The sequence below is a fragment of the Arvicola amphibius genome, chromosome 4, assembly GCF_903992535.2.
Source record: "Arvicola amphibius chromosome 4, mArvAmp1.2, whole genome shotgun sequence".
Lineage (NCBI taxonomy): Eukaryota > Metazoa > Chordata > Mammalia > Rodentia > Cricetidae > Arvicola > Arvicola amphibius.
Window position 1 is genome coordinate 36,228,388 of NC_052050.1, and position 26,298 is coordinate 36,254,685.

At 40.7% G+C, this 26,298-nt stretch overlaps 2 protein-coding genes across 4 annotated transcripts in view; both read left to right on the plus strand.

Moving 5' to 3' along the window:
• Usp32 (ubiquitin specific peptidase 32) overlaps positions 1–24,931 on the plus strand; it is a 139,832-nt gene extending 114,901 nt beyond the window's left edge. For all 3 annotated transcript variants that reach the window (XM_038327114.2, XM_038327115.2, XM_038327113.2), the window contains 8 exons: positions 1,266–1,450; positions 5,510–5,596; positions 6,947–7,067; positions 13,950–14,141; positions 17,249–17,537; positions 20,780–21,204; positions 21,983–22,075; positions 22,886–24,931. In XM_038327114.2, coding sequence (XP_038183042.1) covers positions 1,266–1,450; positions 5,510–5,596; positions 6,947–7,067; positions 13,950–14,141; positions 17,249–17,537; positions 20,780–21,204; positions 21,983–22,075; positions 22,886–23,059 — 1,566 coding nt within the window. In that variant the 3' untranslated portion in view covers positions 23,060–24,931. The remainder of the gene's footprint in view (positions 1–1,265; positions 1,451–5,509; positions 5,597–6,946; positions 7,068–13,949; positions 14,142–17,248; positions 17,538–20,779; positions 21,205–21,982; positions 22,076–22,885) is intronic.
• LOC119812443 (acyl carrier protein, mitochondrial-like) lies at positions 12,146–12,607 on the plus strand. Its single transcript, XM_038327117.1, has one exon. It carries the CDS (start codon positions 12,146–12,148, stop codon positions 12,605–12,607), a length of 462 nt encoding a protein of 153 aa, XP_038183045.1.
• Positions 24,932–26,298: the final 1,367 nt, after the last annotated feature.

The following is a 26,298-nucleotide window of genomic DNA, read 5'->3' on the forward strand; positions in this document are numbered from 1 at the left end:
GCTAACAGGCACCTATAACTTAAGCTCCAAGGTATCCCATGCCCTCTTGGGACTCCAAGAGGCACCCGTTCTCATGTGCAGAAACTTACATAGATAAATATACATTTAAAAAAATTTAAAGTCATCAAAGTGGGGAGCTGAAGAGATGATTAGTGGTTAAGAGTATATATTGCTCTTCCAGAGGACCTGAGTTCAATTTCCAATACCCATGCCAGACAGTGTACAACTGCTTATAGCTCCTACTCTAGGAGATCTGACACCTTTGGCCTCTGTTCACCTGCACATATGTGGTGTGTGCATGCACACGCACACACACATACACACAACTCAAATGTTAAGTAATAAAAGTAAAAGGACAGATCCAGCTCTACAGAGTTGTCCTAACCTCCATGCACATACCATGGCACACCCATGTATACCATGGCACACCCATGTATACCATGACACACCCTCACACAAGTATGTACACATACAATAGTAATTCAAAATAAAAAGATAAGGGCTGGAGATATGGGTCAGAGGTTAAGAGCACTGTCTGCTCTTCCAGAGGATCCAGGTTCAATTCCTAGCACCCACGTGGCAGTTTACAACTGTCTGTAACTCCAGTTGCACGGAATCTGACATCGTCACAGACATGAATGCAGGCAAAACACCAATGAACATAAAATAGTAAGTTTAAATCAATCAATAAATAAAAAGATGAAATAATAGATCAAGTTCTTGGATTAAAAGAGAATATTTAAAGATGTTAGTTCTCTGCAAACTTACACAGATATTTGATGCACAATTCCAATAAAAATGCTAAATCTGTCAGGCATTGGTGGCACAAACCTTAATCCCAGCACTTGGTAGACAGAGACAGGTGGATCTCTGTGAGTTTGAGGCCAGCTTGATCTATAGAGCAAGTTCCGGGACAGGCCCCAAAGCTACAGAGAAACCCTGTCTCAAACTCCCCCCCCCCCAAAAAAAAGCTAAATATGTGTATGCCTTTTTTTCCTAACCTTTTCCATTTTATTTTATGTATGGTATTTTGCCTATATGTATTCTTTGCACCATGTGCATGGAGTGCCCAAAAAAGATGTTATCTTCCCAATGTGTGTGCATTCTTGTGTGTATATGACTTTATAAACCAATTCTGGCATTTGGAAAATAAAAAGCACAAAGAGGAGCTGAATAGATGGTAGTAACTAATTTGAAAATGAATATTAATGCATGTTAATTGGTAGCCTATCTTGTCAGCTCTCTTCTTTTGTTTGTATATGTAGATGAGGACAGAACTGTATTTCCTGTCATCTCAGAAGAATCGCCCCAGTCTCTTTGGAATGCCACTGATTGTTCCTTGTACTGTGCATACCCGGAAAAAAGATCTCTATGATGCAGTTTGGATTCAAGTATCTCGACTGGCCAGCCCTCTCCCTCCTCAAGAAGCTAGTAACCATGCACAGGATTGGTAGGTTCTGAGGATAAGCCAAATCCTGTTAATAACTCCTATGAATATGTTGTAATATGGAAGATCTATTTTATATATCAACAAAATATCCTGGTATCTAATGATTTTTTGGGGGGGTGGTTTTCGAGACAGGGTTTCCCTGTAGTTTCTAGAGCCTGTCCTGGAACTAGCTCTTGTAGACCAGGCTGGCCTCGAACTCAGAGTCTAATGATTTTTTTTAACATTTGTTTGTTTGTTTTTCAAGACAGTTTCTCTGTGTAGTCCTGACTGTACTGGAACTCACTCTGTAGACCAGGCTGGCCTCAAACTCACAGAGATCCATCTGCCTCTGCCTCCCAAGTGCTGGGATTAAAAGTGTGCACCACTGCCACCTTTATTTATTTATTTTTTCATTCTTTACTCTTGCCTAAATCCCACCTAAAAATGTTTTAAGTAATGTCTTTGTCTTCTCTTGTTGCAAAAATCAAAAGTATGACTTCACCAGGAAATTTGTATCATCTCAGCCCTCTGAAATTTAGAATGGAAGTGTAAGTGTACACATCTAGATATGAACTTTGAAAAAGACTCATGCATAACAGTTCAGTTGGATTGTGTGCATACTGTACCTTCTCAAAAGGAAGTAATTTCAAAAACCTAGGTAGAGATAGCAAACATTTTTTTCTGTTTCTTTGCATGCCTTATACTGTTCTGTGATCGTCTAAATGATCATTGAGATTTTCTGTCATCCATCACAGTTGACTTGCATCTCATTTTCTTGCTATTGTGGCAATGAAAAGTAACTTCTGTGATAACAGAGTACAAAAATGTTACGTTCCTTATGTTAGAGGGTCTTTTGATGATTAAGATAAGAGATTAGAGTAAGTCTTAAACCTGTAAATAATTCATAAGCAAATTAGCTAATGGATGTGTGGTTTTAGTAGAAGTGATATTTGGGTAGTATTAAATTTAAATTAAAAGACTGCTGAGTAAGAACTTCCCCTGGATTTGCTTCTGAACTGGGTATGGATTTTGAGAAAAAAGGATCAGTTTCCAATATGAGCGGTGGTTTGTGAATGATCATATTGTTTTGTGAAATGAGAAACTCAATGAACAGGTTTTGGTAAGAATTACAGGAATCAAGTTAAATTCAAGACACCTGTTGTACATGTGGGATGTGGATTTGAATGTCCTTTGCTGGAGAAGCAGGTGTCACCAACAAATGGATATTTAAAGTCCTAAGGTGAGGGACTATTACTTAAGAGAGTAAATGTTAGATATAAAAATGTCCAAGACATAATTCCTAATGCATTTCAACATCAGAGGTTCAGAAAGGAAGGAAAAGAAGCAGCCGTTAATGTCTGACCAATTAAGACTGAATGGTCACACGCCTTTAATGCCAGCACTTGGGAAGCAGAGGAAAAAGGATTTCTGTGAATTCCCTGGTCTACAGAATGAGTTTCAGGAAAGCCAAGAGTACACAGAGAAACCCTGTCACAAATAAACAAAGGAATGAATGGTTAATCAAAAGAAAATGACCAGGGGGTTTGGAAGGAAGGGTAGAGAAAACTGTGGTTGGAATGTAAAATGAAATTTAAAATAAATATAATTTTTAAAAAAGCAAAAGGAAATGATTAATTGTTTAAAATCAGAGGGACTGAATAAGAAGAGGAGTGAACACTTCCCACTGAACGAGAGTAAGAACCACTGACCCAAATTTTTTTTCTTTTTTTAAGATTTACTTATTTTTACAGTATCCTGCCTGCAGGCCAGAAGAGGGCACCAGATCTCATAGGTGGTTGTGAGCCACCACATGGTTGCTGGGAATTGAACTCAGGACTTCTGGAAGAGCAGTTAGTGCTCTTATCCGCTGAGCCATCTCTCCAGCCTGACCCAAATTTTTTTAGTTAAATTATGCAAGCTTTATTTTCTATCTTGCAGGGCTATCTCCCTAAAGTGTGGCTAGAGAAAATAGCCTCTAACACAGAAGAAGGAGGGGTTTATTTTAACCCCAAAAATGCAAGGCTAGGGAGTTTTCAAGGGTTGGGGGCTTTCCAGAGGAATTTTGGTTATGTAGAAATTTGGATGAACATTTCAAAATTATTTTGCAGAACATCTTATCAGGACAGAGGTCCAGAGTATAAGGTGTAGAACATGTTAAATTCCAGAAAATGGATCAAGACCTGGTCAAATTGAGTTTTACATAAAACAGTTGTGAACTTATCTTGACCTTTTAATTAAATAGCTTCTGATCTTAAGATGGAGTCAAGCTGGTCTATCGCCTGCATTTCATAAAACAGTCTGTTGACCTTTGTGAAGTCTGTGTTAATATAAGTATAGACATGGAGGTAAGAGTAGGTTAAAGAAAAAATACTTCAGACTTTAAAATTTAGATACACTGAGCTATTTATAACTAAAATTACTAAATGCCTCTGGTGTTCATCAAATAATTTAATGGCTCATAGTGGCCAAAAGGTTGAAACAACTCAAATGTCCATCAACAAGTAATGGATGAACAAAATGTACCATATACAGAACAATATTACTCAGTTCAACTGTAACAAGGAAGGATAGGGTTATGTTTAGCTCCATTCTGTTAGGTGCTGATTGATTATTATCTGTCCCTTTCTTTGGATGCTTTGGTTGCTGTTCACTTGCTATGAACATGCAGTGGACAGTAAGGTCCATCAGTAATCATTTGGGTTGTACAGATAGATGGAGAGCTCCTATGCCAGACAAATGCTTACTTTTGTCTCTGTAGTGTGGCTTTGCATGGCTTAATTACCTTTAGCAGCCATGTTGGGCGGTGGTGGCACACACCTTTAATCCCAGTTGAGGTGGGCAGATCTTTGTGAGTTCAAAGCCAGCCTGGCTTACAGAGCGAGTTCCAGGACTAAGAAACCAGAACTTTACCAACCATGTAGTAAATATGCTTTTAAGTATGTGCCCCTTGCATTGCTTCCGCCCCCCCCATCACAGCTTCATATGATTATAATTAACAAGAATCTGGTGGAATTGTTTTGTTGGAGTTTTTTAGGGGGTCTTGTATTTCTTAAATACCTCTACTTCAGAGCTATAGCCCAGGAGTTGTGTATATTTAAGATACACAGATTGATATCTTGATGGATATGAGTTGTTACCTTGTTTCTTATTTAGGCAAAGATTAATAGATTTTGTTAAACTTTGGAGAACTCAAAAAGCACAATTGGGGGCTAGAGAGATGGCTCATATGTTAAGAGTACTGGCTGCTCTTCCTGAGGTCCTAAGTTCATTTCCCAGCAACTACATGGTGACTCACAACCATCTGTACTGAGATCCAGTGCCCTCTTCTGGAGTGCAGGCATACACACAGGCAGAATATTGTATACATAATAAATAATTTTTTTAAAAAAAACCAGGCACAATTGTTCTCAGCTTTATAAAGTTAATTTTAAAGATAATGTATAGTTCTAAGAAGTCAAGATACGAAAAGGGGTACTATACCTGGAAATCTAAGCTGGCATAGTTCTAAGAAGTTAAGGTATGAAAAGGGGTACCACACCTGAAAATCTAAGCAGGCAGTAAGTTCCAAGACAGCTGGGCTACACAGAGAAAATCTAAAATCTTGTTTCGAAAGAAAAAAAATGTTGATTATGAATGTATAGGTTGAGGTTGTAACTCAGCTGAGAGAGGGCTTGCCTACCCTACAAAAGGCCCATGATTGATGCCTCAGTATTACCTAAACCAGGTGTGGTGGTACACACCTGTAATCTCAGCTCTGGTGAGGTGTGTGCAGGAGGACCACAAGATCAGGACCATCCTCAGCCGCATTGTGAGTGTGAGACCAGCCTGGGCTACATGTGACTCTGTTTCAAAAAAAGAGAAAAAAAAAGTGAAGTAAAAAGAAGACCTGTGGCAGTCTAGTTTTATACTCTATCTTGTGACCAGATTCACGTGCTCCAGCCTAGCTGGTTCAAGGCTGTGTTTGTGGAGTTAGGATGAGCAGCATGGAACTGTAACATGGGCACACTGCTGTGGAAAGTGAACCTTAAGAGCTCTCAAACCAAACATGCTTCTTAGACTTGGTGTGTTTTCTTCTTCTAGTGATGACAGCATGGGCTATCAATATCCATTCACCCTCCGAGTTGTTCAGAAAGATGGAAATTCCTGTGCCTGGTGCCCATGGTATAGGTAAAATTGTCTTCTATAAAACCAGTCTCAGTAGGCTCAGTTTCAAATGTAATACTTTTGTATACAATTTTTCTATTTAGAATGTAATTGTGAACAATGAGAAGATTGAGATAAACTTGTGAATTGTCCATCTCTTCTTTGTAAACTCCAAACTATAAATTTGCTTTCCAAATGTGTGATTTTACAGATTTCACTCTATCCCAAATTAATAACCAAGGATAAACATTTTTATTCTAAATTTTCTTTTTTTTTTTATCCTTGTTTTAGTTTTTATTTCATGTACATTGGTGTGAGGGTGTCAGATCCCCTGGAACTGGAGTCATAGACAGTTATGAGCTAGCTGCCATGTAGGTTCTTGGGATTGTACCTGGGTCTTCTGGGAGAGCAGCCAGGGCTCTCATCTGTTGAGCCATCTCTCCAGCCCCTCTTTGGTCCTTTTTAAATAGAGTCGTACTGTGTTGCTCAGGCAGCTCTCAAACTCCAGGGCTCATGTGACTCTCTTCAGCCCCCTGAGTACTGTGACTACTGTCATGCACACATGGCTATTATTAGTCCACATGTTCTTTCTGAGGTAGGACAACAAATCTGTTACTAGCCTTGCTGGTAGTTTGGTAATCTTTCCTGAGGTTTTACAAGAGTTTGGTAAGTCATTGCTATTACAGCAGGGATAGTACCTGATGGTACTGCAGTCAGCTTTTAGGAAACCATGAGAGACATAATGGCAAATGAAGTCTAATAGGTATTAGAGTCATGACTGTGTCTTTCCCTTGCACCTGCCTCCATAAATTTGTATACATATTTACTTAAGGTGCTATTTTACAAAGAAATAAACTTACAGCATTGTAGAAATGAATTTATAATTTCTTTCATCAGTTTACATCAAATAGCAGCTGGTTTCTGTATCATTTTATTTGCCATGAAATTTGTATCTTTCGTATATTAGCAACTGTTAAGTCATTTTTTGTTTTTTTTTTTGTTTGTTTTTTTTTTTTTTTTTTTTTTTTTGGTTTTTCGAGACAGGGTTTCTCTGTGGCTTTGGAGCCTGTCCTGGAACTAGCTCTTGTAGACCAGGTTGGCCTTGAACTCACAGAGATCCATCTGCCTCTGCCTCCGAGTGCTGGGATTAAAGGCGTGCGCCACCACCGCCCGGCTGTTAAGTCATTTTTAAGACCAAAAACTTGAAGTTATAGACATGATTCCTGATATTATTAACTTTTGTAACTGCATTTATCAGGTTCTAAAGTTAGAATTTGACAAATTATGAGGCCAGGAGAAATATTAAAGAATATTTCTAATTGAGAAAATTTTGATTCCTTACTGTTTTTTTCTGTGAATGCTTTCCCCTTTTAGATTTTGCAGAGGCTGTAAAATTGATTGTGGAGAAGATAGAGCTTTCATTGGAAATGCCTGTATTGCTGTGGATTGGGACCCTACAGCCCTTCATCTCCGCTATCAAACATCACAGGAAAGAGTAAGTGCCTGGGGGTGGGCATAAAGTTGTGGTTTTTATATGGGAAATGTTTCCCAGCTTAACTGTATCATAACAGTTAAATCTGAAAAACCTCAGGAAAGATTACCAAACTACCAGCAAGGCTAGTAACAGATTTGTTGTCCTACCTCAGAAAGAACATGTGGACTAACAATAGCCATGTGTGCATAACGGTAGTCACAGTACTCAGGGGGCTGAAGAGAGTCACGTGAGCCCTGGAGTTTGAGATCAGCCTGAGCAACACAGTGAGACTCTGTTTAAAAACAACCAGTGGCAACCGGGCGATGGTGGCGCACGCCTTTAATCCCAGCACTCGGGAGGCAGAGGCAGGCGGATCTCTGTGAGTTCGAGACCAGCCTGGTCTACAAGAGCTAGTTCCAGGACAGGCTCCAAAGCCACAGAGAAACCCTGTCTCGAAAAACCAAAAAAAAAAAAAAAAAAAAACAACCAGTGGCACTCCCTGTGGTACTTGATATATTGGCATGTGTGCTTGACTTCTCCCCACAACTTCTAGAATCAGTTGTTTTGGGTTATTAATTTCAGAAACATTAGTCTTGGAACAAAATAGTGTATTTAGAAGGTTATAGAGTATGCTAGAGAAATGGTTCAATAGTTAAGAATACTTCTATTCTTGCACGGGCCTGGACTTGCTTTCCAGCTCCCACATGCCAGCTAACCGCAGGAGTCTGCAACTCCTGTTCCAGAGGATCCAGTGCCCTCTGTTGGCCTCCAAGAGCACTTCATGCGCATAGTCCCCGGTCTATGTGCAGTCCAAAAAACCAATCAATATACTTAAAGTAAAAATAAATAATCTTTTTTTTAAGTTAAGATTTTTAAAAGGAAGTTATAGAGAGTATTTGTAGTTCTCACAGAGAACCTGAGTTCTTTTCCCAGCACCCACATCAAGTGGTTCACAGCCTCTTATAACTCCAACTCCAGGGGATCTGGGCATGGTATAGACGCCTATAATCCTAGCACTCAAGAGATGGAATCAGGATTGTGAGGAGTTCAAAGCCTGGATTAAATACACAGCAAGTTCAAGGTCAGCCAGGGTTATATGAGACCTTGTCACAAAACAGAGGCAAAGAAAGAAAAATACCATTAAGGTGGCGCACGCCTTTAATCCCAGCACTCTCTCATCTCGGAGAGGAGGCAGAAGCAGGTGGATCTCTGTGAGTTCGAGGCCAGCCTGGTCTACAAGAGCTAGTTCCAGGACTAGCTCCAAAGCTACAGAGAGAAACCCTGTCTTGAAAAACAAAGAAAAGAAAAGAAAAGAAAAGAAAAGAAAAGAAAAGAAAAGAAAAGAAAAGAAAAGAAAAATACCATTAGACTAAAAGCTAAAGAAAATCTGAAAAGATATTCTAGGTCATGTTCACTGTAGCGAAGTATTTCAGAAACTCAGTCATGGTTTCTTTGAAGAAGGAACATTTTAGCAATTGATAGACTTCTAAGTCTTTGTCAGCACAAATCATAACAAAACATTATTCTGACAAGGCAGTTCTATCAAAGATAGGAAATTATTTAGCTCTCTGTTCCTCTTCCCTTTTTAATAAGCCTGTTGTGCAATCTGAGAAGGACATTTACTTACAGGAAGAGCCTGCACATAACCAGTCATTCTCTGAACATTACATAGTGGGAACTCTGGAACTGTTGAGATACATTGTCTTGCTGGGGAATGAAAACATGACTCACCTGGGCTCTTAATAAATGTGGTTCCTGCCCCTGGTTAGAGGGTCACATAAGGAACTTGGTACATAATTGAGGTTATTACTCATTTGCTTTATAATTTTTATTTTGGTGAGTTCCCATCTTGGAATATTTCTTTGGGAAATAGTATTCTGTTCTTCATATATCTTTTTTTATTTGTATTTTTTTATTTATATTATTTTTATTAAAAATTTCCACCTCCTCCCCGCCTCCCATTACTCTACCCCTACCCTTACCCCTTCCCCTCCCTCTCCAGTTCAAAGAGCAGTAAGGGTTCCCTGCCCTGTGGGAAGTCCAAGGTCCTCCCCCCTCCATCCAGGTCTAGAAAGGTGAGCATCCAAACAGTCAAGGCCCCCCCAAAGCTAGTACATGCAGTAGGATCAAAACCCAGTGGCATTGTCCTTGGCTTCTCAGCAGCCCTCATTGTCCGCCATGTTCAAGGAGTCTGGTTTTATCCCATGCTTTTTCAGTCCCAGTCCAGCTGACCTTGGTGAGCTCCCATTAGGTCAGCCCCACCATCTCGGTGAGTGGGTGCACCCCTCACGGTCCTGACTTCCTTGCTCATGTTCTCCCTCCTTCTGCTCCTCATTTGGACCTTGGGAGCTCAGTCTGGTGCTCCAATGTGGGGCACTGTCTATCTTTTTTTTTTTTTTAAAGTAAATAATTAGAAATGTGTTTATCCCATATTAGAAGTATGATTAAAGTGTGGTATATTCATTACATGAAATATTACATAGTCACTAAAAATGATGATTACTGATTTTTACTACATAGCAAGATACCAAGATTTTAATTTTGTAAAAAAACATTAGTATTTTTTATTATTGGTAATTGTAAACAGAGGATTTTTTCTCCCGAATAACCGCTCAGAGGCTTAGTATTACCTGTGTGTGGCCAATGGCTCAGGCTTATTACTAACTAGCTCTTATATTTAAATTAACCCATTTCTATTAATCTATGTTTTGCCATGTGGCTGTGGCTTTTACCAGTCTGCTGGCATATTGTTTCTTGGGCCACTGCTGGCAACTCATAACTCCACCCTTCTCCCTATATCTCCTTTTGACTTTCTTGCCTGGCTCTATCATGCCTTGCCATAGGCAAAAGCAGCTTTTTTTTTTTAATCAGCCAATGAAAGCAACACATTCACAGTGTACATAAAGACTATGCCACAGCAGGTAATTTCATACATGTATACAATGTATTTTTATCATATCTACCCTCAACTATTTTTATCATACCCATCCTCAGCTCCCCTCTTTCAAGCTCCTCAAGACTATAAGAAATCTTTCAACTTTGTGTTCCCTTTTTTAAAATTTTGTTATGTGTATGGATGTTTTGCCTACATGTATGTATGTGCATCACTTGTGTTCCTAGTACTCATGACGTCCAAAAGAAGTTCCTTAGAATTGGAGTTCCAGACAGTTGTGAGCTGCTGTGTGTGGGTCCTGGGAATTGAACCCATGTCCTCTGGAAAGAGCAGTCAGTGCTAAACTATTGAGCCTTTTCTCCAGTCCTTCTTTTGTTTATTTGTTTGGTTTGGTTTGGTTTTGGTTTTGGTTTTCAAGACAGGGTTTCTCTGTGTGGCAGCCCTAGCTGTCCTGGAACTCGCTTTGTAGACCAGGCTGGCCTCAAATTCACAGAAATCTTGCCTGCCTCTGCCTCCCAAGTGCTGGGGTTAAAAGTGTGCATCACTACACCTGTTTCAGTCCCGCTTTTTAAATTTTTATTATGTGTGCATGCTTGTGTGCATTCCATGACACACATATGAAGATCAGAGGAGAAACCTCAGGAATTATTCTCTCCTTCTACCATGTGAATCTTGGGAATTGAACCCTGTCTTGAAAAAAACAAAACAAAACAAAAAAAAAAAAAACCTTTCATTGCCTATGAACTCCAATTTTGATAATTTATTGGCACATTTGACGGCCTGTGCCTCAGCTACCTTCTCTGTAGGGAAAAGGTCTCACTTGAAAACCTGCAGTAAATGAAATGGGCTAAAATGTGCCAACTCATAATCCAGGCAGTCCAGTGTTCCCAAGAGTTTTGAGAAACGCTAACAGGAAATTGCCTCAAGTGACGATAAGCTGTTCACCTGTGGAGGAGGGGTAGTTAATGAGGTAGTAAACACTGGGATTTTTGGCAAGATTTTAGTCCAGGCTCTGTCTGGGGGAAAAAAATCATTATTCATATGCGAAGTCTCAGATAGCCTTCATATCACTGATGACATGCCTTTCCTACCTTCTCATACACAGTAAAGACAAATATCAACTCTGCTGTATTGATTGCTTGTTGCATTATAGACATGAGTATGAGATGGGGGAGAAAATCTTTCACTATGCTTTCTTGGCCCTTCCCTCTCTCCCTCTTCTCTGTCCTACACACCTTCCCACTCCCTTTATGTTCTCTCTTTTGTTTGTGCTTGGTCTTTTCCTTTATGATGCTAGAGGTTGAAGCTGGAGCCTCAAAACACCCTAGGCAAACACTACTTGCTGGTTTACACTCCCAGCCTTGCTCTCTATTCTCATACTTAACTCTTTCTTGTCCCAAAGCTTATACTGCTTACCTGGATCCCAAAGTTGGTTTTTTGTATTTTTTTTTGTTTTTGTTTTGTTTTTTTTTTTTTTTTTTGAGACAGGGTTTCTCTGTAGCTTTTGGAGCCTGTCATGGAACTGGATCTTTTTTTTTTTTAAGATTTATTTATTTATTACATATACAGTACTCTTTCTGCTTGTATGCCTACAGTCAAGGAGAGTGCACCAGATCTCATTACAGATGGTTGTGAGCCACCATGTGGTTGCTGGGAATTGAACTCAGGACCTCTGGAAGAGCAGGCAGTGCTCTTAACCTCTGAGCCATCTCTCCAGCCCTGGATCCCAAAGTTTTGGCCAGAAATTAGAGATTGTATCAACATATGTATGCTCTTTTAAAGCTTGCTTTTTGTTGCCATCACAGATAGAACAGTGTAAAATCCCATGTTAAACTGGGCAGTGGTGGCACACGCCTTTAATTCCAGCATCTGGGAGGCAGAGGCAGGTGGATCTCTGTTAGTTTGAGGCCAGCCTGGTCTACAAAGCGAGTTCCAGGACAGCCAGGACTGTAACACAGAGAAACCCTGTCTCAAAAAAAAAAAAAAAAAAAAAAATCATGTGTGGTAGCACACACTAGTTTTCTCCAGCGTGCACCCACACCTATCCACCTCAGAAAAAGAAGCTACTGCAGAAAAAGTAACAGTTACACCAAAGTTCAACTGGTGAGCCCCTGAGTTTTTATTGGGGTTGCTAGCAGAGATGTGGGTGAGAGATTACTTATAGAAATAGGTATTGAATGGCAGTGCATTCTGGGTTGGTGCAGCCATGGCGGCTCGTGTCCTTTCTGTCTGTGTCTGCCGCCTACCTGCCCTCGCCTTTCATGCCCCTGCCCCAGCTTCCCACACAGGCCTTGGTCCAGCCACTGTCTACCCTGAGGGAACCCGGAGGAGGTCCGGGACTCTGCATCCCACCCTGGTCCTCACGCTGGTGCCTAGAAGGGTCACACACTTGTGCGGCCAGTACAGTGGCACACCCCCTTTGATGTTGGAGGGAATTAAGGACCAAGTGCTGTATGTCTTGAAACTCTATGACAAGATTGACCCAGAAAAGCTCTCAGTAAATTCTCATTTTATGAAGGACCTGGGCTTAGACAGTTTGGACCAAGTGGAGATTATTATTATGGCCATGGAAGATGAATTTGAAATTTCTGATATAGATGCAGAGAAGTTAATGTGTCCACAAGAAATTGTAGATTACATTGCAGATAAGAAGTATGTATATGAATAAAGTTTCAGAGCCTTCTTCCTCATCGGGAGGACTTCGAGAACGCCTGATTGCATCATGGCTGACTGACAGCGGTTCTGTTGGACTTGTATTTAAATTGTCTGAGTGTTTTACCCTTTAAAAATAAATCTATAATAAAACTAAAAAAAAAAGAAACAGGTATTGAATTATACAGCTATATCAGAGCTATTATTCAAGAGTGCTGCTCTTTTCTAGAGGACCCTGGTTCAGTTACCCAGGACCTACATGACGGCTCCAGAGGATCTGCTGGCTACTGACTATCCACTTTTGGCTGGCCAGAGTCTTCTCAGACAAATTTTTATTGGTTATATACAGATTTTAGAGTTGAAGATCTTGCAGGTTTCAGCTTTATTTGAAGTTTTACCTCCTGAATCTCATGAGCCTGCTGCCCACCTCCTAGAGGGAATATGTGTGAGGATGTTTTGTCTGCATATATGTCTATGTGCACATGTACAGTGCCTGCAGAGGCCAGAAGAGGGTTTGAGATCCCCTGGACGTGGAATTACAGATAGTTGTTATACATCATGTGGATACTGGAAATTGAACCCAGTTCTTCTGAAAGAAAAGCCGGTGCTCTTAATGGCTGAGCTATCTCTTCAGCTCCATGGAGAGAATGTTTCAGTTCTGGGGAGATTTCTGTTCGGTTAAAAAGGAGGATCAGGCCGGGCGGTGGTGGTACATGCCTTTAATCCCAGTACTCAGGAAGCAGAGGCAGGTGGATCTCCGTGAGTTCGAGGCCAGCCTGATCTACAAGAGCTAGTTCTAGGACAGGCACCAAAGCTACAGAGAAACCTTGTCTCAAAGAAACAAAACAAAACACAAAAAAAGGAGGGTTCAAAGGTTCAAGGTTATTCTAAGTTACACAGTGCTCAAGGCCAGCCTGAACTACGTGAGACCTATCTCTCTAATGAAAAATCTAGTTAAGCCAGGCGGTGGTGGCGCACACCTTTAATCCCAGCACTCGGGAGGCAGAGGCAGGCAGATCTCTGAGTTCGAGGCCGGCCTAGTCTACAAGAGCTAGTTCCAGGACAGGCTCTAGAAACTACAGGGAAACCCTGTCTCGAAAAAAACAAAAAAAAGAAAGAAAGAAAAAAGAAAAATCTAGTTGTATAAATAGGCATTTAAACTAGGATGATATTGTGTGTGTGTGTGTGTGTGTGTGTGTGTGTTTTGTACTGCTCAAAGACTCTTAGTTTGGGTTGTATTCCTACCTACACGTACAGACTATATAAGAGTAAGGGAGTGACTAGGAAGATGGTACATACCTAGTGTTTATTTTAAACGCCCACTGCACAATTCTGGTTCATTCTGTTTCCTCTTGTAGGTTGTAGAGGAGCACGAAAGTGTGGAGCAGAGTCGGCGAGCACAGGCTGAGCCCATCAACCTGGACAGCTGTCTCCGTGCCTTCACCAGTGAGGAGGAGCTGGGAGAAAATGAGATGTACTATTGCTCCAAATGTAAAACTCACTGTTTGGCAACTAAGAAGCTGGACCTCTGGAGACTCCCTCCAATTCTGGTATGTTAATAGCCTTGCCTTTATGAGAGGAGTTTAGTGTAAATGAGAGAAGTCATTAAGGGGATTTGGGGGCTGGTTTACTTCTGTAACTGTGTTTAAATTCTTTTTGTACTTGAATGCGGTCGCACACACCTGTAGTTCCAGAATTTAGGAGGCTGAGACAGAATGGTCACCAAAAATTTAAGGCAAGCTTAGGCTGCATAGTGAGTTCCAAGCCAACCTAGACTACAAAGTAAGACCTCTACTCAAAAAATAAAAGAGCCAGTGGCGCACGCCTTTAATCCCAGCACTCGGGAGGCAGAGGCAGGTGGATCTCTGTGAGTTCGAGACCAGCCTGGTCTACAAGAGCTAGTTCCAGGACAGGCTCCAAAGCTACAGAGAAACCCTGTCTCGAAAAACCAAAAAAAAAAAAAAAAAAAAAAAGAGCCAGGCAGTGGTGGTGTATGCCTTTAATCCCAACACTCAGGAGGCAGAGGCAGGCGGGTCTCTGAATTCTGGGCCATCCTGATCTACAGAGCAAGTTCCAGGACAGCGAGGACTATTATTAAGAACGCTCTCTGTCTTGGAAAACCAAAAGAGAAAAGGATATTGGGAGCTGAAAAGATGGTTCAGTGGACTTGAGTTGGTGTTCAGTCCCAGGGAGATATAATACCTCTAGCCTCCTCAGATACCTGTATAAACACTTGCTTGTAATAAAAAACAACAATCTCTTCTTTAAAAAAGAATGGATGAAAGCCGGGCCGTGGTGGCGCTCCCAGCACTTGGGAGGCAGAAGCAGGTGAATCCCTGTGAGTTCGAGGCCAACCTGGTCTACAAGAACTAGTTCCAGGACAGCCAGGGCTGTTACACAGGGAAACCCTGTCTCCAAAAACAAAAACAAAACAAAACAAAAATGGATGAATGAATGAATGAGCTTTTTCTGTGTAAGGTTTTTATGTTGAACAGAGAAATTAATTTTTCTAAAAATATGTGCTAGATCCCATAACTGAGCTTAGAGCCTTGAAGGAGAGAAAGGTATGTAGGCCAGTAAATAAAGACTGGTGCAGCTTGAGAAATACTGTAAATGGGTTGTCACTGGTGAATGGGAATTCCAAAAGAGAATGAAAGTCCTTCTAGCCCCGTAAAAGAGGAAGTTTTAGGCTAGCCCATATTTAGGCTGTAGGAAAGCAGCCACCACAGGAGCTTCCACGCCCAGTGAAGAGTTGAATGGCTGTGCACACTACTGTGTGCTACAGTGCAAGTATACCAGGGCACAGAGCTGTGCTCTCTCAGATTTGGTTGACTCTCCTGCCTCTGGTTGCCTATCAACAGAGTTTATAAAGACATTAATTACGAAAGCATTTTCTGACCAATCATAGAGGCCCATGTCTGTAATATCAGTGCTTGGGAGACTGAGATAGAAGGGTTACCATTTGTCCCAGGCCTGACTGCACACATGGTCACAGCAATACTCCAGTCTTGGTACCAGATTACATCATAAGGTTTCTATTGCTGTGATGAAACACCATGACCAGAAGCAACTTGGGAATGAGAGGTTTGTTTTATTTTGCTTATACTTCCATATCACAGTCCACCATCCAGGGAAGTCAGGGCAGGAGCTCTTGAGACTGGAAGAGTACTGCTTACTAGCTTGCCTATAGCCAGATTTTCTGGCAATTTTCTCAATTGAGAATGTATCTTCCCAAATGACTCTAATCTTGTGTCAAGCTTTCATAAACTAGCTAGCATAGTGTGGAAGTCAGAAGGGAACTGTGAAGTTGGGTCTCTTTTCACCTTTATTTGAGTTCTAGGGATCAAACTGAGATTGTCAGGCCTTATAGTAAGTCCTTTTACCTACCAACATGCCTCTTTATTTTTTGAAAACATAGCCTCTCACCAAACATGAACCATTTGGCTAGGCTGACTTGGGTCCGTGAGCCCAGGGATCTGGGTGCTGGGGATCTGAACCTAGGCCCTCATTCCTGCATAGCACACATTTTAGTGACTAAGCCATCTCCACAACTAAGTGCTGGGATTGTTTTCTTTTGATACAGGGTTTTACTGTGGAGCTCTGGCTAGCCTGAAACTTGCTGTATAGATCAGGCTGACCTCAAATTCACAGAGATTTATCTTTGCTGCCTCTGTAGTGCTGAGATCAAAAGTGTGCACCACCACAGCTGGCTCCAGTACTAGAATATTTTTTCTATGTATGGGGGTTGTTGCCTGTTGCATGTGTGTCTGCACCACGTGCATCATGTGCATGCAGTGCCCCGGAGCCAGAAACGGGCATTGAATCCTCTGAAAATGGTTTACAGAGGTCAGCTACCATGTAGGCACTGGGAACCAATCTGGATCTTCTTCAAGATTTCTCCAGCCCCGGAACTAGGAGATTTTAGCAAAACTCTGATTTGTGTCATCATACTACTACTTTAGAAAAGAAGTGTAGATTTTTCTTCCCTTGCTTATAGTAGTACACAAGAAATTGATAGCATTTTTGAAGCTAACTCCAGAAATGAAACTGAAGGAAAGGAAAGGGGCCAACTTGGGAACCTGGTAGGTAAGGGAGAAGGAATTTTTTTTTTTTTTTTTTTTTTTTTTTTGAGACAGAGTTTTACTGTATCCTGTCCTGGAACTAACTCTTGTAGACCAGGCTAGCCTCGAACTCACAGAGATCCACCTGCCTCTGCCTCCCGAGTACTGGGATTAGAGGCAATTTTTTTAAAATAGAAGGTATGATTAACATGCAGTTAAATGCATAGCTTTCTGAATGTCAGGTTTGATGACTTTGTCAGTTGCATATATGCATATAACCATCCTATAAAACAAGGAATAAAGGCATTTATTTAAAACTTAAATTTGGCCAGGCATAGTGGCACTCACCATAAATCCCAGCACTTGGTAGGCACAAGCAGGTAGTTCAAAGCCAGCCCAGTCTACAGAGTGAGGTTCAGGACAGCCAGGACTACACAAAGAAACTTGTCTTGAAAAAAAGAAAAAAAGAAAATAAGAGAAAAGGAAAAAGAAAGAAAAAAATATCAAATTTACATTTGAGATTTTATAACAATGTGCAAATGTTACATATTCTTCAGAACCCTTAAATGCAATTGTTCCTACCTTTTCTTCTTCAGATTATTCACCTTAAACGATTTCAGTTTGTAAATGGACGGTGGATAAAATCACAGAAAATTGTTAAATTTCCTCGTGAAAGTTTTGACCCTAGTGCTTTTTTAGTACCAAGAGACCCAGCTCTTTCCCAGCATAAACCACTCACACCCCAGGGGGATGACATCTCTGAGCTAAGGATTTCAGGAGGAGATGTGAAGAAAATGGATGTCCAGAACTCAGCAGGGGAGGAGGATGTGCTCCTGAGCAAGAGCCCATCTTCACTCAGTGCAAATATCACCAGTAGCCCCAAAGGTAAGGGGAGGGGCTTTCCCCCTCTCTCTCTCTTTCTCTCTCCTCTTCTCCTCCCTCCCCCTCCCCTTTCTTCCTTGTCATAGTCTTGTTATGTAGCTTCAGCAGCCTCTATTCTGGACCAGTAATTTGTATTTCAGCTTTGTAACTTCTAGCACAAAATAGCCTCCTTAAATCTAGATTCTCTTTTGTCATTTGTAAAATGGAGATAATACCAAGTTAGGGCAAGAGGATTTGAAATACCAGCAGTAGTAATATATTGTTAGTGGTTGCATCTACAGTTTAAGCCAGCCTAGGTTACATACATTCTATCTCTAAAAATATAAATAAGAGCCAGCAAAATGGCTCAGTGGATAAAGATGCTAAAGTTTGGTCCCTAGTCTCACATGGTAGGAAGGAACTGACCTCCTACAGGTTGTCCTCTGACTACACATAAACACCATGGTATGCATGCCCACATAGATGCACACATATAAATGTAAATATATATGTATATGAATAAGTAAATAGCTATTGTCATAGTATTTATGAAATCATACAAAAGAAATCTGTATGTTTCAATACAAATGTAATTTTTTTAGTAAGTCTGATCTATAATTATTTGAATCTTGTGGAACCCACAGGTGAAGAACACTACATATATATAATTCTTTTTACCGTGTTCCTACCAACTATAGAGCCAACCCTGTGTTTAAGCTTTATTTTTGTTCTCTAAAAAAATACATAGTGCAGTCAGGAAAAATTTCATGAAGTTAGATTAACCTTTTACCAATGAAATAAATGGTTGAGGCCACGCCATGGTGGCGCAAGCCTTTAATCTTAGTATTCGGAAGGCAGAGGCAGGAGGATCTCTTGAGTTCCAGGACAGCCTCCTCTACAAGAGCTAGGCTCCAAAGCTACAGAGAAAACCTGTCTTAGAAAAAAGGAAAGAAAAGAAAAAGAGATGGTTGAGTATTGTGTGGCTTTAATTTCTCAGGATTTTTATGTGTCTTACCCCTTCCTTTTACTAGATATCCCAGGATTTCACACATGCGAGACAGTGCTTTACTGCTTATTTTGAGATAGCATCTTACTAAGTGTCCTATATTGAACTTGAATTTTCTATTGCCCAGACTGGCCTCCTTTCAGTCCTTCTTGTGTCTCTTGAGCAGTTGGAGTTAGGAGCATGTTCTACCAAGCCTAACCCTCAGTTTTCATTTCTAACATGAGAAATACATACGGGTAAAATGCGTCTAAACAGAGGTTCTAGAAGTCCTTGGTAATTTGTTTTTCTTTGTTTTGTTTTTGGCTTTTTGAAACAGGATCTTGCTATGATGGTACAAGTTGGCCTGGAACTCACTGTGTAGCCCAGGCTGGCTTTGAACTCAGAATCCTGTAATCAGATGTTTCTAACCTGCCTGCCAGTTCTCAAATAACTAACTCAGAGGTTAAATGTGAATTATAAATGTTCACCCAATAGCTCAGGCTTATTGCTAACTAGCTCATACATTATAAGTTAACCCATATTCCTTATTTATTTTCTGCCATGTGGTGGTACCTTTATTAGCACGACACGTTCATCTCCTGCTCCTTCTGTGTCTGTCTGTTGACTCTAGACTTCGCTCTCCTCCTTCCCATCATCCTTAGTTTGGTGTCCCTGCCTATACTTCCTTCCTGGATACTGACCAGTCATTGTTTTATTAAATCAGTTTGAGTGACAAATCTTTACAGTGTACAAGAGGATTGTCCACAACAGAATCCTTCTACTTGAGTTTCCTGAGTATCAAGACCACTCTCAGTCTAAGAATAGATTTATAAAATTCATTGTTTTGAATTGAATATGACATAAGTCACTTTTCTATGATTTTGTGATTCCTACAATATACTCTACATACATTTTCATTGCTCCCTATTTTTTTAGTAACAGAACTGATAGAATGAATACATGCTAGATGTGTGTGTTTATTTGTTTGTTTGTTTGTTTGTTTATAGCAGGCTGTGATCCAACTAGTGTAATAATGGCTGTCTACCAATGAAAGGTCTAAGAATCAGTAGTTGTTCAGTTCACTAGTCTGGATGTCTCAGCTGGTCTTCAGTATACACCAGAATCCCAAAAACATAGGCTCTAATTCCAGTGAAAGACTGGATTTGCCATCAAGAGCAAGAGTCTGCAGGCAAAGAGTGAAAAATTTCTTTTTCTGTGTCCTTTGTATAGGCTGCCACCAGACGGTGAGGCCCAGATTAGGTGGGTTTTACTACCTCAAACAATCAGGATTTTGAGGCAGTGGTAATGAGGCATGCCTTTAATCCTAGCACTCGGGAGCAGAAACAGGTAGATCTCAGAGTTCTAGGTGAGCCTGGTCTACAGAGCAAGTTCCAGGACAGCCAGGACTACACAGAGAAACTCTGTCTCAAAATAAACTAACAAACAAAAAACAAATAAACCAGGTAGTGGTGGTGGCGGCGCATGCCTTTAATCCCAGCTCTCAGGAAGCAGAAACAGTTTTGAGTTTGAGGCCAGCCTGCTCTACAAAGCAAATTCCAGGAGAGTCAAGGCTGGTTTTTGTTTGTTTCTTTGTTTTGTTTTTGTGTTTGTTTGTTTGTTTGTTGAGGAAGGGTTTCTTTGTAGCGTTGGAGCCTGTCCTGGAACTAGCTCTTGTAGAGCAGACTGTCCTGGAACTCACAGAGATCTGCCTGCCTCTGCCTCCCAAATGCTGGGATTAAAGGCATGCGCCACCACTGCAACGCAACAAAACCTTGAAAATCTGGATTAAAAATTTATCTTTCCACCTCTCAAAAGATCTGACTTAGAAATGGGTCTTCCCACTTCAAATGATTTAATTAAGAAAATCCTCCCAGGTATACTCAGTCACTTGGGTTTTAGATAATTCCAGATGTAGTCACGTTGACAGCCAAGAATAGCAATCACAAGCTATGTAATAAAGTAATAAGGAGTGAGAGTAGGTGGTCAGCATTCCTTTTTGTTTTTTTTCTTTCTGATTTTCTTTTTTTTTTTTCTTGTTTTTCAAGACAAAGTTTCTATGTATAGCCTTGGCTATCCTGGAACTTACTCTGTCCAGCAGGCTAGCCTCAAAAACATAGATCCACCCGCCTCTGCCTTCCAAGTGCTGGGATTAAAGGTGTGTGCCCCCACCACCCAGCAGCATTCCTATCTTTATTTGGGAAGCTAATGTCAGTTAACATTTGGTTTTGAACTTAATTGTGGCATTTGGACCTAAATATCTTTCTATCTGTCTCTTTCACAGGTTCACCTTCTTCTTCAAGAAAAAGTGGAGCCAGCTGTCCGTCCAGCAAAAACAGCAGCCCTAACAGCAGCCCACGGACTTTGGGGAGGAGCAAAGGGAGGCTTCGTTTGCCTCAAATTGGCAGCAAAAATAAGTTGTCCAGTAGTAAGGAGAATTTAGATGCCAGCAAAGAGAATGGGACTGGGCAGACATATGAACTGGCTGACACCTTGAGCCGAGGACATATGTTGGGAGGCAGCCAACCTGAGCTGGTCACTCCTCTGGATCATGAGAGCACTTTGGCTAATGGATTCCTTTATGAGCATGAGGCATGTGGCAATGGCTATAGTAATGGTCAGCTTGGAAACCATAGTGAAGAAGACAGCACTGATGACCAAAGAGAAGATACTCATAATAAACCTATTTATAATCTATATGCAATTTCGGTAAGTGACAGATTATGTGGGTCTTAAAAAAACAGTCTTGACTGGGCCTGGTGGTGCATGCTTTTAATCCAGCACTTGAAATGCAGAGGCAGGCGGATTTCTGAGTTCAAGGCTATCCTGGTCTACAGAGCAAGTTCTGGGACATAGCTGGGGCTGCACAGAGTTACCTTGTCTCAGAAAAAAAAAAAAAGTCTAACTTTTTAGTGGTTTGTTCAGTTGTCCAGTTAATAAAGAAAGCTTGGCCTCCTGGATAGACTCTAAGCTCACAGTATGATTTAGAAGATGGCCATTTAATCAGTATAATTTGATTCAGAGGTTCAATTAATGCTATAATAAGTATTTCTAAGGAAATTTTGCTTTCTAAATAACTGTTACAGGGCTAGACTTGGTGGCAAGTACCTCTAATCTTAGCATTTGAGACCTTGAAGCAAGAGGATTTCAAGTTTAAAGCCAACCTAGGATATATAGCAAGACATTGTCTTTATTCTTTTTTTGTTTTTTTGGAGACAGGGTTTCTTTGTGACTTATGAAACTCGAACTGGCCTTGAACTCACAGAGATCCAACTGCCTCTGCTGGGATTAAAGCAGTGCACCACTAAACACACACACATGAAGTGTGTATGTGTGTAAGATTTTGTATTTTGATAAAATTAGGTGATTATACACATATTTTTCCTTACCACCTAAGTGGTCAGTGTTCTCCTGCTAAAATCTTAGCACTGGGCCCTGGCTAAGTACTATTGATTACTAACATCCCGCCACTCTCTTCTCTCCTCAGTGCCACTCAGGAATCCTGGGCGGAGGCCATTATGTCACTTACGCCAGAAACCCAAACTGCAGGTGGTACTGCTACAACGACAGCAGCTGCAAGGTGAGTGAGGACAGTTAGACAGCGCCAGCAGACCCGGCAATGTTATTGCAACAATAACCTTTCTGCTGAGCAGGAAATAATGTGTTTGTATGAAGGTCTCTACATAAGTAATGTTCATTTTTAAGGAAGCAAAGGTATGACGGGAAAACTGGGGAAGAACTGAAAATATGAATAGTGAACAAAGCGAAGGTGTTGGTTAATAAGAAATTCAATCTTTTAGGTTTAAGTTGATCGTGTCCTGTCTTCTGTGTGTGTCTCCCCATGCCCCACCCACATAGAACATCAAACCCAGCGTGGCACACATGTTGGGAACGGCTTATACTAAACACCTGAACTCTCCAATGCTGAATTTTTTTTTTGAGCTATTAGAATTTGATGGCGTTTGTCAGATATGGTAGCCACACCTTTGATGGAGGTAGTAGCAGGAGGATCAGCAGATTAAAGTCATGCTCCTCACTGAAATGAGTTTAAGGCCAGTCTGGGCTGTATGAGACTCTATCCAAAAGAAAACTCTCTCTCACCCACCTAATAAATTATTGTTGTTGTTGTTGTTGTTGTTGTTGTTAGATGAGGGTTAGGGCATTCATTTGCCTGTGATTAGAATATTCTCCAAAACAGAGACTGAAAATATAAGACTCACTCTCACTGTAGGTGTGAGATAGTTGATTCACTATCAGAGTTAGTGAGAGTTGTTCTTCCTGGTAAAGAATTAAGAGCCAACACAGCAGTGGCTTATACATATATATATATATATATATATATATGTACACATATATATATATATTATAAAGGCTTTTCTTATCCTTTTAGGAACTTCACCCTGATGAAATTGACACCGACTCTGCCTACATTCTTTTCTATGAGCAGCAGGGGATAGACTGTGCTCAATTTCTGCCAAAGATCGATGGCAAAAAGATGGCAGACACAAGCAGCATGGATGAAGACTTTGAATCCGATTACAAGAAGTACTGTGTGTTACAGTAACGTGGCTGCTCTGGCCGCTAGGTGGGCTGCTGGAAGGGAGGTGACTCCTTGTAGGTGACATTTGGCAGAATCGTCACTGAAAAGCAGGCTAAGTGTAGTTATTTTATCCTGTGACCTGAAGCACAAAATAAAAAGTCCTAATTAAAATAGCAGTCAACTTTAAGAATAGTACTAATTTTGTTTAAAGTCTCTCACAAGCTGTCCAGTGGAGGACGTTCAGGCAGATCCCACCATTAGCCTGTAAACAAGAAGGTTTGGCAGCAATCACCTGGGACCAATTAAGAATTTAATGTGCTTGTCCAGATAATGAACAGACTTGTAGTGAGTATAGAGTTTTCCAATAATCATAACAGGATACTAAGGATTTCCTTGGAATCAAAGTTAAAAAAAAAAACAACAAAAGATGAAATGTTGTCTGGGGACGACATGATATGCTACCTCCTTTTCCTGAAGTTTCATTCCATTGTATTGACAGATGAAGAAAGCCAGGTCATGCAGGAGTGCAGATGACTCTCAGAGTGCAGACACAGGCTCTTCCTTCTTTTGAACCTTTTCCCTGTTCTTTCTGTGTCTTTTTCTTTACTTTTTGTTGTTGTCAAGTTTATGTTTGGAACAGTGACTGTGGCAGAAGTTATGGTGGTTGGTCTGAACCCACGCATCTCTGAGACCATGTGCCTTCCACCCAGTCTCAGTGCAGAGACCCAGGAGAGGTCCAGCCCAGGTGGCCCTTCTGCCAAGGCTTCTTTAGGGTACTAGAGGAGTCCCCACAGGCGCACTGCTGGGTGTGGCTGCTGCCAGGGTTTGCACCATAGTCCCATGCATATGTTGCACAAAGTGTTTCTAGGAAGGTATGCAAAAGCCAGACGTGTTTCCTGTTAGTAATGGGTTTTTTTCTTTGTTTCTCATTTTGCACTTTATAAGAGAGAACACATGCAAACAAATTGTGCTTGTACTTTAATGGCTCTAAGGGCTATTAATTAACTCCATCAGTGTGTAAAAATTAAAAACAAAAATATATCCAGCATTGATAGTTTGTAAATATTGTGCAAAGAAACTGCTGAGTTTAGGAAGCAAACTCTAGTTGTTTTCATTTCTGCCCTTCAACTTTTTTTTTTTCTTTACTCACTTTTTTCCTAATTATTCAGAACTGGAACAAAAGTATAAATGTCATTTTTCTGGTATCATTTTTCCTGTATTGTGTTTTAGTTTGTAGTCCAAGGAAATTCTCACCTTATTTTTGGTCTTTTAAAAAATTTGAGACCCTGGAAGCTGGTTCTCATTGTTGTCAGATCCTATTTCCCTCCCTTCCTCATGGTGCAGTTAGTGTCCTGACAGCTGAGCCCAGTGCTGAGACTGGTTTCAGTGCACTGGAAAAGCTGTCGCAAGCAGCTGCTGAGGCTGATGTCCTTTCAGAAGGATGTACAGAAGAGGAAGGAATGGCCTGGAAGGAGTATTGTAATGAAGTCACACAAAGTACAAAAGTTTTCATATATGAGATTGTCCACTCCTATCTGGACAAGTCCCATGAAAAAGTGAAAGATTTTCAATAATTTCTTTACAGATGTTTTAGTTGAGCAGGTAGCACAATCTACTAATGTTGTTTGATCTGTGTTTGTTATATTGGTTGTAATTAATTTTTTAAACTCGAACTAGCAGAAAATTTATTAAATTAACTACATTTACCTTGTAAATTTCTGTATAAAACTTGACAATGCACTGACTTTAGGAAGACGTTGATGTACATAGAGTGTAAATAAGATAGTGTTGATGTACTGAATATGAACTGTATAAAAAAGTATTGGTCATTGTATATGGCGTGTACCTGTTTATCTGTAACTATTACCCAAACAAATTAAATACTGCAGATGTCCACATGTCGTTTTTCCTTGTACAAATAAAAACAAAGAGCCTGTTTCTTCAGCCTTTCTGCCTGTGATTCTCTTTAATTCTTCTGGGTGCATAATACCAATTCCACTTACAAAAAAGGTGTTCCACCTTAGAGGGGGTGGAAACTGATGAGGTAGAAGGAGGCACTTGCACTGACTAGGTGAATCTTACTTAGACGTGGCTCACATTCACAGGGTAGAGAGCTGGTACAAACTGAAAGTTCGTGAGAGGAGCCCTGTGATAGTTTTCATACTGGTTAGTACATAAAATAAAGGAACTTTATATAACACACTAAAATGGCTCTAGTTGTGGGGACAAAGGGTAGGGGCTACTAGGGATATCCTGGGCTGTCTTTTTTCTTCATAAGATTTATTATCAACACTGGCAAGATGACTCAGAGGATAAGAGCACTGGCTGCTCTTCCAGAGGTCCTGAGTTCAATTCCCAGCAACCACATGGTGGCTCATAACCATCTGTAATGAGATCTGGTGCCCTCTTCTGTCCCATAGGGATACATGCAGGCAGAATATTGTATATAAAATAAATAAATCTTTTAAAAAATTATTTTATCACCAGGCAGTGGTAGTGCACACCTTTAATCCCAGCACTCAGGAGACAGAGTCAGGTGGATCTCTGTGAGTTTGAGGCCAGCCTGATCTACAGAGGGAGTCCCAGGACAACCAGGACTGTTACACAAAGAAATCCTGTCTCGAAAAGCTTAAAAAAAAAAAAAAAGCGTCATTTTATTTTTGCTTTTGTCTCTGTGTCTGTCTGTAATGTCCAATTGTCCAAGGAGCCAGAAAAGGTTGTTGACTTCCCTGGAACTGGAATTAAGAGCCCATGGCAGAAATGCTGGAAACCAAGCCCCAGATACCCTGAAAGAAGAGCGAGTGCCTTTAACCACTGAGTCTTCATGCCAGCCCCATAAGATTTATTTTATTTTTAAATATATGTGTGTATGTGAGTATGCACATGTTTGAGTGCAGGTGCCCATAGAATCTAGTAGAGGGCATTGGATTCCCTGAAGCTGGAGTTGCCTGATGTGGGTACTGAGAACCAAATGTCAGTCCTCTGGAAGACCAGCAAGGATGCTTAACCACTGAGCCATCTCTGCAGCTGTGCCTCTTGTCTTTCTGAGATCTCTCCAAGGACACCATTGGCATTGGTAAGAACAAATGAAGGGCTGGGCAGTAGTGGCACACACCTTTAATCCCAGCACTCAGGAGGCAGAGGCAGGTGAATCTCTGTGAGTTCGAGACCTGCCTGGTCTACAAGAGCTAGTTCCAGGACAGACACAAAAAACTACAGAGAAACCCTGTCTCAAAAATCCAAAAAGAAAAAAAAATGAAGGT